The sequence below is a fragment of the Chinchilla lanigera genome, unplaced genomic scaffold (genome assembly GCF_000276665.1).
Source record: "Chinchilla lanigera isolate Chin_1 unplaced genomic scaffold, ChiLan1.0 scaffold00164, whole genome shotgun sequence".
Lineage (NCBI taxonomy): Eukaryota > Metazoa > Chordata > Mammalia > Rodentia > Chinchillidae > Chinchilla > Chinchilla lanigera.
The window spans coordinates 2,001,090-2,016,630 of record NW_004955565.1 but is presented as its reverse complement, the minus strand read 5'-3'; the positions used below and the strand labels follow the sequence as shown (position 1 = coordinate 2,016,630).

The following is a 15,541-nucleotide window of genomic DNA, read 5'->3' as shown; positions in this document are numbered from 1 at the left end:
CTGTTTTCTTGTTCCTCCATAGTCATGATTACCCGGGGCTCCTCCATGGAGATGATGGTCTGGCCAGAGGGAGAAGGCAGAGTATGCCCTGGGCCCTCTCATTCCTGTAGGACTAACTGGTAGGATGGGTCTGAGCTCTGGGGCCTCCGCTTCAGAAGCCCTCTATGTTTTAAATGAATTGGTTAGACTATGACGAACTTACAGTTTGGGATTTTTCTTACAGAGAGTATATATGGTGGGGAAGGCAAATTCAGTTTTTGAAGACCTTTCAGTCACGTTACGGCAGCTACGTAATCGCCTGTTTCAAGAAAACTCTATTCTCAATTCACTTCCCCTCAACTCTCTGAGTAGGAACAATGAAGTGAGTATACAGTTGTTGAATGCATATCTTTTTTTTTTTCAGTACTAGGGATTGAACCCAGAACCTTTGCTCTGAGCTACATCTCCAGAGCCCTCCCCTACACCAGTTTTCTTTCTTTTTTTTTTTTTTTTTTTTTTTAAAAAAGGGTCTTGCTATATAGTTCAGGCCAGCTTTGTACTCACTATGTATCCCAGGCTGTCCTCCAACTCATTGTGATCCTCCTGCCTTAGCCTCCCAAGTGCGCCACCAGGCGTGTGCCACCAGGTCTGGCCCTTTTATTTTTTGAGATAGGGGTTTGCTGAGTTGCCTAAGGTAAGCTCAAACTTGCAATCCTCCTGCCTCAGCTTCCCAGAGTACTGGGATTACAGACCTGTGCCACTACTCCTGGCTATGAATATCATTATTGATTTCCCTTTCCTTTGCTACTTAAAATTTTAGAAATTTTAAAATGTGAGAAAAAATTGTGTAGATTTACTGCTGGAGTAGATTCTTCTTTCCATTGGTGTAATTTTCTTAATAATCTCATGAATGGACTTGCCCTCAGTGTGAGTTGAGCAGTGAGATAGTATTATGTTCTAGTGCAGGGTTGCTCCCTGTTAATCCAAATAGGGCAGACATCGCAGCATGGTCATGGCTGGTGGAACCACATAGACCTGGTAACTTGGGAGCCATTACGCACAGCCATGACCCTGCTGTGACACATTGTCCCATTTTTCTTTCCGGACACTGGTGGAGGGAGCCACCTCTGCTTTCGACTCTTCATCTTCGCCATCTGCTCATGCACCCAAACCACAGGGCATGCCGCTCTGTGGCCGCTTCCCCTCCTCCCTGTGGATGACCGGGCCACCATCTTTCACTCCAGCATGGAGCATGTTCAAGGGCAGTGAGCAACTGGTCCACAGCAGGGTCTCACCGCCCTGTGCCAGACACCCTGATTCCCCCGAGGGAAAAAAATATCACAGTTCAGGTGCTTTGTGTCACGGCCCTGGTGAAAGTAGAGCTCCTGAGAAGTAGTCGCTGTGCTAGGGATGGCCACCACCTTTTTGGTAGCAAGTGTTTTATGTGCTTTCTTGGGGAGGGGTGCTAGGGATGGAACCCACCGAGCGACACCCCCAGGCCCATGCATGCATTTTCAGTGGAAGTGAACCTACCAAAGGGAGGACAACTGTATGAATCACTTCCGTGATCAATGTTTGCAGTACCCCTTCCTTTCCTTGATAAATGGCAAATACAGATCTCTGATGCATATTTAAAGTGACGCTCACTTGTTTGGCTCTCTGAAGGTCGACCTGCTCTTCCTTTCGGAACTGCAAGTGCTCCATGACATTTCAAGTTTGGTAAGTAGGCTGCTCACATTTCCAGTTCCGTCTCAGTTGCTGGAGAACACGTGAGTGACAGTGGACCAACTGAAGTCTGACTACACGTGCCCCAGATTCATGATCCCGTGAAAGTTGAGAAATTATGGGGCTGGGGATTTAGCTCAGCGGCAAAAGCGCCTGCCTGGCAAGCGCAACGTCGTGAGTTCGGTTCCCGGTACCGGAGAAAAACCAAAAAAAAAAAAAAGTTGAGAAATTAGTGCTGGTGCTGGGAATTTTGAACTCGTGTCCTATTGACATCAGATATTTTGCATTTCTACTTTTAGGAGAGACAGTATATCCTCCGAGAACATAGGCCTGGGAGTGAAAACACCCTGGCTATAGTTCTGAGTTGGCCATTGATTTCTTGTCAGACAGTAAGACTTAATTCCTGCATCCATAGCTTTGGGGCGAAAATAGACAGAACAATTTGAACTAATAATACTGTCAGCCCAGTCAAGGAAGGAATAAATCTGAGCAGTATTTCAGTTGTTGTTGTTTGGTGAATGCTCTTTTTAAAAAAAATCATCCTTGTGGCTAAAATAGAAACTCTTACCTGTTTGCTGGCTTCAGAAGTTATTTCCTAAACTTTTGCAGCAGGCATTGACTGAAGGATTTTGAAGTTTAGCGCTGGGGGCCTTGGGCCATGATGTGGGAGGGCACATGGGAGGTAGACACCAATGGCTCATGAATTCCTGCTACCAAACTGGACCAGCCATCTGCTTTTTCATGCCCCGCCCCATATCTGAGTTTTTAAAACTAAGCAATTTTGTTAAGAGCTTTTCTTCAATATTTAGGGAGTTCTGTTAACTATCCCCCAAAATGAGATTTATCAGAAACTCCCATTAAACCAATATCTCTGTTACCATTTTAGACTGTTTGTGTGCTGTGGCACACTGGCCTGGTTCCATGATACTCTAGATAAGCAGTGGTGAACCTGTGGCACGCAAGCCACAGCCCGCTGTTCGTCATCATTGAAAGCTCTAAGAGGTTCGCCACCACTTCTGTAGATTATTTAGACATAAAACTTCACCTAGCTGGGTTTGACATCTTACTTCATCCACTGCCTTTGTTTGTGTTCCTAAGTTGTCTCGTCACAAGCATCTAGCCAAGGATCATTCTCCTGATTTGTATTCACTGGAGCTGGCAGGTTTAGATGAGATCGGGAAACGTTATGGGGAAGATTCTGAACAATTCAGGGATGCTTCTAGGATCCTTGTTGACACTCTGCAAAAGGTAAATGTGGCTGTGTTGTGGAGGTTGGGGTGCAACTGTTTCACTTATTGTTAGCCCTTTTAATGGAAAAATCTGTTTTGGAAACACTGTTGACTGAATTTATTTTTGAGGTTTGTGGTCCTGGGAATGGAACTCAGGGCCTCATGTATGCCAGGCAAGTGCTCTACCACTGAGCCACACCCCAGCACAATTGAAGTCTTACTTGGTTTCTTTGAGAGTCTAATTATAACAGCTGGGCCAGGGATATAGGTCAGCGGCACAAGCGCCTGCCTGGCAAGCACAAGGTCCTGAGTTCAATTCCCAGTCCCCCCTCTCAAAAAAAAAAAATTATAACAGCCAACAATAGAGTCAGGTCACAGGGGTAGGCTGGAATATCCATTCATCATGCTGGTAGGGGCAGCATTAGGAGATGACTGGTAACTGTGTAGCCCAGGCTGCCCTTGAACACACTATGTACCCTAGGTTGGCCTCAAACTTTGTCCACCTGCCTCAGCCTCCTAAGTGCTGGCATTACAGGTTTGAGACACCGTGCCCGGCCATTTCAGCTTTTTTTTTTTTTTTTTTTTTTTTGAGACAGGGTCTTGCTATGTAGTACAGGCTGGCCTTGAACTCACTTAGGTAGCCCAGGCTGACCTTGATCAAAATCATGGCAATTCTCCTGCCTCAGCCTCCCGAGTGCTGGGATTACAGGCATGCGCCACCACGCCTGGCATTTCAGCCTTTTTTATCTGTACAGTTCAGTAGTATTAGAATATTTACATGTTGTGTAACTACCAGTACCATGCACATCTGTAACTTTTTCATCTTCCCCAACTGAAACTATGTACCCACTAAACACCAGGAGAGGATAAGGTTGTAACCTAGCAGCGCAGTAGCAGACATGTAGTAGATGCGTAGTCAGTGCCTGCTCTCTTCCGAGTCATTCCACTGTAACTCTTCAGGGAGGCTTTGTGTGTAAATGTTTGTGATGAGCCCTAGACCGCTGAGGAGGGTGTCTTCATTTCCCTTTCCTGTTTCCCTTCCCCCAATTTATATGCCAACAAGTTCAGTCTATTAAGTAATTTTATTTTGAACACTGGAATATATATTAAAGCTTAACACTTTTCTAAATACTTTAACATAATCAAATCTTTAAGATTTGCTTATTTGAGCCAGGGATTTAGCTTGGCGCAGCACTTGCCTGGCAAGCGTGAGGTCCTGAATTTGATTCCAGTATCAAAAAAAAAATGGCTTAAGATTTGCATATTCAAGGACATGGTATATATCCTAAGCCAGTAGGTGAGTGTATATCGTTGTAGCTGCACAGAAGCTTTCCAAATAATTTAAGTACGTGTTTGACTCACCACAAAAAGTGATGTGTGAGAGGTAACGCATATGGTAATGAGCTTGACTGAGCCATCCCACAAGGTATACATATTTTAAAACAATATGCTGTACATAATAAATACCCATAGCCTCGGGTTCTACATCTGTGGAGTCAATCAACTGAATATTTGGGGAAAAACTGCATCTTGACTGAACATGTATAGACTTTTTTCTTGTCACTGCCCCCTGAATAATACAGAATAACAATATTTATGTAGCATTTACATTGTATTAGATGCTATAAGTAAGGCAGAGATGGTCTGGAATGTATGGGAGGACTGCATAGATACGGCACAAATAATGCACAGATTCATAGAGCGGCTCGAGCACCTACAGATTTTGGTATCTTTGGGGGGTCCTGGAACCGATCCCCATGGCGACTAAGGGACAAGTATGTGCAAATTATGTCCATTAAAACACAAATGAAAAAAAAAGTGTATATTTGGAATTCATAATGCTGGTGGCTCCCTTTCAGTTTGCAGATGACATGTACAATCTTTATGGTGGAAATGCAGTGATAGAATTAGTGACTATCAAATCATTCGACACATCTCTTGTGAGGAAGACAAGGACTATCCTTGAAACACAACTGGAGGTGAGTACATTTTTAGATCCTGCTTTAAAACTGTAAAATCAGCTTATTTCAAAAAAAATGAATCCTGTATCTTCTATAGGTGTCTTATTCATAGGTAATGATCTTTCCTGTGATACTGAGTTCTTTGGGGTTGCTATCACCCTGACACAAAAGTTTGGGCTAGGGATGTAAATCGGAGCTGGCTAGAGAACTCACAGATGGGCATACACGAGGAGATGGGAGGGTTCGTGCGAGGGAGCGGCGAGGTTCTACCGTGGACTCTGCTTTCTTAGGAAGTCTGTTATCTCTGCGGCACAGTCCTGCGCTTTCTGGGTTCCTCTGTGTAAACCTCTTTACAATGTTGCTTTACCTCAACAATTTTTTTAGTGTGGATCTTGCTTTGATTTTAAGTATTTAGAGAGTCAGAGGCAAGGGTGCCAGCCGTGGTAAAGTGGGTATGTGTACATAATCCTATACATGTATATACCTGGCTTCAGCACGCGGGTGCTGATGGAAACGAGTGGTGTGGAGACCCCGTGACACCTTGTGGCCATGAACACCGCCAGCAGTCAGATGCCAGTCACTCCTGTGCCCTCCCCTGTGGGCCCACGTGCAGCCCCCACCTTGCTCAGTGTCACTGATGGCAAAATGGGACTTGGAGTCGGAAGGTCAAAGCTAATGCCTGCTGAAGGTGGTCCAGAGCCACGTGGCCTGCGAGTCCTCCCTCCACACTGAAGTGGGTGCAGGGACCTCTGTTAAAGACAGCGTCCCCCCCTCCACTTCCGCTGCGCAACATCAGAAGTGCTGACAGCATAACCCCTTTTGAAGTGCATCGCTCAGCTTTCAAGAAAGGGAAATTCTTCAAAATAACCAAGAGGAACCTGCAGTAAGCAGGCCGCCATAGGGACGATTGCCAGCGGGGGCACCAGGAGGCCCTTGGCGCACTGACTGTCCTCTCCGTCTAAAGTTGGGGGCCTGAAAACGCCGTACCCTCTGAGAGGGGAAACTAGAAAACAGTGCGCCCACCGTCGGAGGCAGCCTGGGCTCTGGGTGGTCTGCGTACATGCTGGGAATGGAGCTGTCTCCCTGCGAATTCTTAACCAAAGGGCTCAAATCCGTATTATCCGCAAACTCCAGGAAGCCGGTGGACAAGAAATTAACATGAAACTGGGTCCCAGACAGCTCCCTATGGCACCTCACTGGAGGCAAGACCCGCCTTCAGGACGCGTCCCCGCTGGTCTCCCCAAATGAGGAGGAAAACATGGTGAAACATGGGCGGAGCTAGCGCACGGGAGCACAGGTTACTGCAGCCGCAGCCAGGCAAACGGAACCCCAAGAATTCCGGATGGTAGCATTTGACGGTACTCCAGGAAGTAACCGATTAAACTGATGGAAGCAGTGGAGTCAAAGCAGAGAGCAGAACTTTTATTTCAAGACAGATTTAAATTTAATAGGATGACTGTTGAGTAGTAGATTCTTTCAGCATTGCCAAGTTAGGCCTGCTAATTGTTTTCACGTGAAGTGACTCCAGAGAGAAAGTTGCCGGCTTCAAGGAGATCCCAGTTGTTTGGGGATTTTTCTTTGACAAATGAGCTTATTTTCCCTGAGGTGTGTTAGTTTGAGTGTATGAACCAGCTGCTTTACTGGATAGCTCGAGTGCATGAGGAAGTAGTTTCTCAAATTATTGTATGTGTGGTGATGAATTAGGGGCAAGAATTAGGTGATGTCAGTGGATTTCTTGACCTCAAGGCAGTGAATGAACACTACCTCCAAGTATGTAGTACTTAAGAGTTTGACCGTTAAATTCAAATCTATCTTTAAATAACAGTTCTGCTTTCTGGTTGGACTCGCATTTCTTTAATCAGTTTAGGCCGTGACTTAATGGCTTATCCCCGCATACAGTCCAAGGCAGTGTCAAGTGGTCCGAGACCGGTCCAGCCTGTGGTGCCGTCCGTGACCAGCGCCCCTCCTCTCTCACGCGCTGTCCGCCCCGCTCACGCCACGGGGGAAGAGGCCTCCATGCGAGGACGTTCAGGGTGATGGAAATGTTTGAAACTGAGATCACAGCTATGACTATGCGGCTCCGTAAATACAGGACAGTTCGTTGGAAGGCACGCTTGCAGCGGGTGCGGAAAGGAACCTGTTTACCAGAGTAATTAAAGACTATGCGGCCTTCAAGGACACGCACTCCTTTGCCTCTGCCCCGAGCCCCCTGTTGGTGAGCGCACATGTCTCTGTGTGTGTCCTCTCCTCCGAGGAGATCGCTGTGGTCGGTATTTTAAGGGAAGGATTGGATGTCACAGGAGTGGTGTGCCCGGTGCTGGGGCTGCAGGGATGAAAGGAGTCAGTCACGTTCTCTCCTCTTCCCCGCCAGGCACCGTGCTGCTCAGCACTCCCGGCTTTCCGCCGGCCCTTCTCAAACCCTTCCTGGACCCCACTCTTCTCTCTGGCTTCTTGTTGTGGGGGCAGGAAGTCCTGGCTGACAGCACATGGAAAGCAGCGGGGAACAGAACGGTAACCACGTGGTTTATCAGAACAAAGAGGAAAGCGCTCGCTTGTGGGGAGGGGGTTTAGAAGAAGGACACTGTCCGTGTTTAAGTCCAGGGCAGTGGTAGCGAACGTGTGGCACGGGTGCTGCGGCCGGCTGCTTATCATTGAAAGCTCTGAAAGGTTCGCCATCGCTGCTCTAGGACCTACCCGTCTCTGGCAGGAGAAACGTGCAGGGGAACAGGGGGAACGTGCCCAGGAACAGGGGGAATGTGCAGGGGAACGTGCTGGTGAGCAGCTGCTGCTGTGCTGTCCGAAAAGCAGGCTGTATTGTTTCTTTGTTCTTCGCATTCCAGCCCTCTGCGGCTTTGTTGTGCACTCAGGGACTCGTCCTTTGTCCTTGGCGCTGTCATTCCCCGAGGCTTATCTTTAGCTCCTGCAGGTCCTGGCCTTTAGTTTACTGGCTAGTTTACTCAGTTTACTCCGGCCCTTTTATTCCAATTCTGCCTGTCGTTCTATCTGCTGGTCTCACTGCATTGTCATCAAAGTTATTTTTTTAGAGACAAACCTGATTAAGTCACTCAGGTCCTGCATGAAACTTCCCAGTGGCTTCTTTTTTTGAGACAGGGTCTCACTCTCAAGTTCTGCCTGGCCTTGTACTCACTGTGTAGCCCAGGCTGGCCTCAAACTTGCAATGATCCTCCTGCCTCAGCCTCCGGAGTGCTGGGATTATAGGTGCGCGCCGCCACGCCGGCCCCCAGTGACTTCTTTTTGCCACAGGCTCGGGTCTAGATGTTCCATTGTCTTCCTGCTTCCAGCTGCATCCTGCTGTTATCCTGCTTTTTACCTTTTGTGCTCTACCACTCAGCCGCACTCCCAGCTCTGTCCTGCTTTTTGAACTCTCTAGCCAGAATGAAGTGTCCCAGACATTGCCTTTGCGCAGGCCTGGAATCAACTCCCGTCCCAAGGCTTGGCAGACACCACTTCAAGACTGAAGACGCACATCATTTGTTTTCCACTTTAAATTAAAAAAATTAAGATCGTACATACATAACTGTGGTACGTTTAATTATTTAAAGAACAAAGATAATATTAACACTATATAGTTTTGCCGGGTGTGGTGGCACATGCCTATAATCCCAGCACTCAGAAGGCTGAGACAGGAGAATCGTTGCAAGTTCAAGACCAGCCTGAGCTATAAAGTGAGGCCAACCTGAACTGCATAGCTAGACTTTGTCTCAAAAAGATAAAAAAAAAAACAAAACCCATTATGTATTTGTTCCTCAAGATGTCCCCCTGTCTGGTCCCTCTCCCCTCCCCAATCCAGAGGGAATGGCAGTCCTGACCCTGGCGGATGGAGTCCAAGGCCTCAGGCCAGATCTGCTGCCAGCTACATCCCCGGCCCCCTATCCTCAGCATCACATTACCCCCCACTCCTTCCTTTCCAGTGAGACCGCATATGGATTTCTCCTTAAACCATGTTGGTCAGTTTTGTCTGTATTTGAGTCTTGTATAGATGGAGTCACCGTAAGCATTTTTCTGCCTTCTTTACTAGCCAATGGGCATAGCTGCTGTGGAGTCGTTAGCTGCTGCATGTGCCACTGGATGGATGTGCCCACTGCCCGTTCTGTTGACGTTCTCGTGCGCACCTCTCGGTCCATTTGCAGATGTTTTCCTTAGGGTGTGGACTTACTGGGTCACAGGCTTGCCACCTTGAGGTTTTTTTTTCTTTGAATTGGGAATTGCACTCGGGCCCTCATGCTTGCCGGGCAGGCTCCGTGCAGCTGAGCTATATTCCTGGCCCTCACCTTCAGCTTTTCTGTTGCCTGATTTTCTCAGGCAGCGCTCCTGATCGAAGCTTCAGCAGTGCCGTGCCTTCGCCACAGGGCCTCCGCTTCCTGGGGCCTCCCAGCACAAGTAGTTCCTACACCACTGAGGACTAAATGCTAAGACAGTGACTCCTAGCCACTACATGGGGATCATTTTTTATTTTAAAATTCTTCCCTCTTCACTTACTTTTTCCTTCTTTTCTATCTCGTAGAACACTGCAAGTCCCTATAACCTTGCGTACAAGTATAATTTCGAGTACTCGGTGATCTTCAACATGGTGCTTTGGATAATGATCGCACTGGCCTTGGCTGTGATCATCACCTCCTACAACATTTGGAACATGGATCCTGGCTACGACAGCATCATCTACAGGATGACAAACCAGAAGATCCGAATGGACTGAACTGTCTTCATGCCAGATTTAGACAAGGGGTTTGGATATGGGCTGTTTTATTAAAATATAACTTTTAGTGTGGTTTAAAATAGATAGTACACTTTAAATTTTTAAAAAAAACAGCAAATTTTGTTCTCTGTTTTATGTGTGCCTATGATTATTTTTAGAGTATAGTATTGATGTAAATCGAAATATGTGATATAGATTCCATGATATGCTTGAGTACTGTGATACAGTGATTTAATAATGCAGTTTCATTCCATTTAGTACATTTGGAAATATGCACTGAAAGAAATGTAAAACATTTAGAATAGTGTATATTATTTATATTGGAAAAATGCACTGAATGTATTAGAGAAACTAATGAATGCTTCACTTGCTTGTACAGGACAGATGAAGATCCTATTTGGGCTATACCATACTATGAACCATTTGTAAATGTGTTCGATGTAAATATCTGAATGAGAGACATGATCTTAGAGCAGCCCTAAAATACTGGATGTACTCATACAGTCACTTAGTTTTGAACTGTGTCTGATGGTATGGCTATTTTTAACTTCTGCTATGAGTTTGGTGACCTGTGTCTAGTAAGGACATTAAAAATATGACAGTGATTTAAGAAGAGACTGGCTACGTGGCATGTAGATGCCCGTGATTACACAGGAAAAACAAATCTGTCGGGGAGCATCTAAAGCATGAATCTAAACTATTTTTATTTCAGTAACTTTCAAAAGCCCTGTAAAGTTACTACGGCCTGTGGTGCAACTATATTCTGTACAAGATAGGTGAAAATAGATGAACTGTACTTTTCACATGGAAGCGGACCAACGTCTATAATGAATGACAAATAAAGTTAACGTGTCGCAGAACCCTAAGTAAACAGGCTTTTCTTTCATCAGCATTGGCTGTTTTGTTATGCAAAATGATTCCCGGGCTTCCTTAACACTTGCTTATTCTCGCTGCCGCCTTCCTGCTACCCGTGTAAGGGGAAGGCATTTTAATTACCAATTCTTGCTATTGAACGCAGGCTTAAGTTTTTAATAAAAAATAGCTGGGAAAAATGATTTTAAAAAATAATAAAATGATGAATAAACAAGTAATTGGTTGGAATATGAAGGACTTTCTCAGGGTTTTAGATTACCATTTTACTGCCTAAGAGACACGGAGAATTGAAACCTCACGCTTACGTAGCGAAGGCATTTCTTGAGCACTGCAGCCCTCCCCGTAGGAGCCTTCCTGGGGTTCGCGCTGGCTGTTTCTGCGGCTGCTCTGGAAACATCGTGAGCCCCTTCCTAAGTAACCCGGAGTTCGGCAGGTGCCAGAAGGTGCTAGTGTTTCCCTACCACTTGCTGTAAGGCGGCTTTCACAGTCATGTATTAAAACTGCACGTACTGGAGGAAATGTGTTTCGTTTCCTGTGACACTCCAGTACAAGGAAGACTGATTCTCAGTGTCACGGGGGAGAAAGCTGACCTTGTTCCACAATCCAGGGTCTCCCCCCAACTCTGCGAGATTTATGGGGATGAGGGGTTCTTAGCTGCCTAGCCCCAAAACAGTTCCCACGCTGACCCCCGCGGCCGCAAACAGGGCCTGCAGATGGGAGCGGGACTGTGACGCTGCAGGCAGTTAGAACCCGTCTTTCTCTCACACGTACACAGAAGTTAGATTGTTGTGGTCGAATATGAAGGAACCCAATGCCTTTGTAATTTAAAACTGAGGAGGCTTTGAGTTCTAGGGAAGAGAAAAAATCCCATCACAGCACTGTACGGTAAATGGCATCAGCACCCTTCTATGTTAGGCAGAAAGCAATTAAAATAAATGTCCTGCCAAGATTAGTATACCTGTTGCTGATGATTTGCTCTTAAATTAAGTCTAATTTGTTCAGGAACATGAATCACCACGTCGGGATTTGTGTGAGCAGCAAAGGCAGAGAAAGCCCCTCGCTTCCTGTCGGATCGGTCGTGTTCTAGGTTCATAAAATAGTTGAGATTCTCTGTGTAGTAGGTACTGGTTATGGCCTAACTGTACAGGAATATAGAACTGATTTTTATTTTCTTAGGCTGTTTCTTTTGAAGGAATGATAATCCATTTTCGTTGATACCAAGTCATATGGAAGGAAGACAGAAGCCTTTTTTTTTGAGACAGGGTCTTACTCTGTTGCCCAGGATGGCCCCAAACGCCTCAACTCAAGCCACCCGCCTGTCTCAGCACCATGGAGCTGGGACTACAGGTGCACGCTACAGTGCCTGGTAAGTGTAAATGTCCTTTTTTTTTCTTTTGAGATAGGGTCTCGCCGTACAGTCTAGGCTGGCCTCAAATTCAGGCCTGCCGTGTGCTGGGGTTATAGGTGTGCTCCACCACGCCCAGCAGTGTACTTACTTAATGGATGCTTAAACAATTGCGGTGGCACCAAGGCTTCTAACCTTGGATTTGGCTGTTTTTCCTGCCCCTAGAGAAGGCCATTAGTAAGTAGCATAGTGACTGATAGTCACACACATGAATTTAGGTCGTCACTTCCCCATTTACCAGCTGAAGAATCTTGAGCAATTCCCCCCAAGAGGTTTTGTTGGTTTGGTTTGGTTTTTTTGGAATACTGGAACTTGAACCCAGGGTCTTGCTCATGCTAGGCAAGCAATATACCACTGAGCTACACCTATGGTCCTTTTTTTACATTTTTATTTTGAGACAAGGTCCTGCTAAGTTACCCAGACTGGTCTTGAACTTGTGGTCCTCCTGCCTCGGCTTCTAAGTAACTGGGATTACAGGTGTGCACCACTATGCCTGACTCAGTTTTTAATCTATATAATGGGACTATTAACAGCCCAGGTTTGTGAAAATTAGTGCTCAGTGGGAAGAACAAATTCTAAAGTTTGCAATCACCCACCTTACAAGGTGCAAGGTCTAGCTAAAAATTTAAAGTCCCCTAGTGACAGAAGTTAGTGCCATTAATAGGCCAGATGTGGTGGTGCACCCCTGTGATTCCAGCACTCAGGAGGCTGAGGCAGGAGGATCACTGAGTTCAAGACCAGCCTGGGCTACAAAGTGAACTCAAGGCCAGCCTGAACTACATAGTGAGACTTTTTTTTAAAAAAAAAAAAAAAAAAAACAGGGCAAAAGGTCAGATTACTTTTATGAATAAGAAAATGTGGCTAGCCTCAGATTTCTCAGGAGTATTGCTGCAAGACTGGAGCAGCATTTTCAAGAAACGCAAGGAAGGAAGGTGCAAGCCAAAGGCTTTGTATCTGGTCTGTGTGCCCTTTAAGAATCACAGATACAGAAAACAACTTCCTATCCTGAAACTCTTCACAGACACAAGTAGAGCTGAAAGGTGAAAAGACATCACAGTGGGTTCTTTTGGATGGGAACATACAGCATCTCTGTATCAGGGTTCTCCAGAGAATACACATACACACACACACACACACACACACACACACTTTAAGAAATCAGCTCACATGATGGCTAAGTCGGGCCAACAAGCGGGACATTCAGGCTCTACTTCAATGTTTTGGTCTCAGGCAGAATTCTTTCTATCAACCATCCCAACTTGGGGTGCAGTTCAGTGTGAGAGTGCTTGCCTTGCATGGGCAAGGCCCTGGGGTCCACCCTGGTACTGCAGAACAAAACACAAAACAAAACTCAAGAGTCACTGGATTAAGGGCCCATCCTCCCCAAGGGTGACCCCATCTTAACTAAGTATGTCTGCAACAGCCCTGTTCTGAAATAAGGTTACGTTCTGAGGTTGGGGGTGGTTTAGAGCTTCAACATATATTATGGGCCCGAGTTCAACCTAAAAATATAATGTGTTAACAAATGTAATGCAACCCAAGTTGTTAATAAATTTAATGCTATTCATTAGCAACTTTAATGCAATTCAAATGAAAAATAAAAACATTTCAATGTGGCTGGGGATTTAGCTCAGTGACACAGCGCCTGCCTGGCAAGCACAAGGTCATGAGTTCAATTCCTGGTACCCGAAAAAAAACAAAAACCAAAAAAAATTTCAATGTGACCAGATGAGTTGATTCTAAAGTTTATATGAAAAACTAAGAAAACACTGAGAAGTTGCAAGAGTGAGCTAAGCTGGCTCTCCCAGTTTGTAAAGCATACTGGAAACTCTCTGACTAAAACAGTGCTCAAGTCGATGGGGTGCGGACAACACATGCGGAACTTAGGCTGTGATGAAGGTCACCTCTCCAATCATTAGGCAGAGATGGGCTTTTTAATCAACGATGGTAGGGCAACAGGGTACGCGGGAAAAGATAAAGCTACATCCATACATCCCAGCGTACACAAGAATAAACTAAAGGGATTCGAGATCTAAATTTTGAAAAAGCCACTATACAGGTACCAGAAGAAAAACATTTTCCTATAGTTGGGGTGCAGGAACAGCATTTCTAACTTGGCTCAAAATCCAGATGCCATAGGGAAGCAGGAGACGGAGGGAGGAGGGGGAGGGGAAGAGAAGAGGAAAGAGTGAAGATGTGTCATGTGATGTCACGTCTGCCGACTCCCCATGCTAAGTACTGTACACATGCGCCAAGTATAGATTCAGATGCAGTAAAAGAAAATGTGGATAAATTTGACCTAAACTTCAAAACATTTTTGTAACTTTATTGAGCCATTTCTATACATTATATAAGTTATTTATTTATTTATTTTGTCTTTTTGAGACAGGGTCTCGCTATGCAGTTCAGGCTGGCCTTGAGCTCACTTTGTAGCCCAGGCTGGTCTCAAACTCGCAATGACCCTCCTGCCTCAGCCTCCCAAGTGCTGGCTTTAGCCACCATGCGCGGCTAAGTTACTTATTCTAAGAGTACAACAGAATGATGTTTTGGTAAATTTACCAAGTTGTGCAGTATCACTATAAAATTCCTTTAGAGCATTTTTATCATCCCAATAACATCCCTCATGCAAATCTATCTTTCTTTCTTTGGTAGGGGAACTGAACTCGGGACCTTGCACTTGCCAGGCAGGCGCTTGTGCCGCTGAGCTATATCCCTGGCTAGTTTTCTTTCTTCTCCTCCTTCTCCCCTCCCTTTTCTTTTTCTTTTCTTTCCAGTACTGAGGTTTGAACTCAGGGACTTGGTCTGAGCTACAAAATGCTGCTGTTACTATTTGTATAAAGTTCTGTATAGACACATGGTTTTCTTTCTCCTCAGTATATACTCAGGAATGGAACTGTTGGATCATACGACAACCCTATGGGGTTTTTTTGAGACATGGTCTCACTGTGTAGCCCAGGCTGGCCTTGAACTCACGGCGATCCTCCTGCCTCAGCCTCCTGACTATTGGGATTACAAGCATGCCCCACCATGCCCCACAATAATCCCATGTTTAATCTCTATGTTTAGCCTCCTTTTTTTGAGACAGAGTCTCAGTAAGTCGCTAATTAATTCCATTTCTTACTTTGACCTCTATCTAGGTAATCACTCTTTCCCTCTATAGATCTACCCTAAATGAAATAGTGGTCTCCTTTGTCTGGTTTCTTTCAGTGAGCAGGATTTTCAGGTTCATTGATGTCACAGATATGTCTGCAACTCATTCCCTTTTATTGTTCAGTAGCATCCCTTGTATGGATATACCACATTTTGCTTATTCATTCACAATGTAGGGTTCTTATAACATTACTCAGTGTTGCTGAAAAATGCCTTTAAACCAGTCATCGTGGCGCATGCCTGTAATCCCAGTACTCAGGAGGCTGAGGCAGGAGGATTGCCGTGAGTTCAAGGCCAGCCTGGGCTACATAGTTCAAGGCCAGTTTGAACTACAAAGTGAGACCCTATACCAAAAAAATAAATAAATAAATAAATAAATAAATACCTTTAAAGAGACAAAAGCCAAATGGAAAACTAGGATAAAATAATTACAACATATATCATAGATGAAGTGACGAGCTGGGCATGGCGGTGCACACCTGTAATCCCAGCACTTGGGAGG

General features: G+C 45.4%; 1 protein-coding gene across 1 annotated transcript in view; it reads left to right on the top strand.

Annotated features, from left to right (window-relative positions):
* Positions 1-10,477, top strand: part of Atp6ap2 (ATPase, H+ transporting, lysosomal accessory protein 2) — a 23,768-nt gene extending 13,291 nt beyond the window's left edge. Inside the window, exons 5-9 of the mRNA XM_005413271.2 lie at positions 224-361; positions 1,645-1,698; positions 2,803-2,952; positions 4,793-4,912; positions 9,420-10,477. Coding sequence (XP_005413328.1) covers positions 224-361; positions 1,645-1,698; positions 2,803-2,952; positions 4,793-4,912; positions 9,420-9,611 — 654 coding nt within the window. The 3' untranslated portion in view covers positions 9,612-10,477. The remainder of the gene's footprint in view (positions 1-223; positions 362-1,644; positions 1,699-2,802; positions 2,953-4,792; positions 4,913-9,419) is intronic.
* Positions 10,478-15,541: the final 5,064 nt, after the last annotated feature.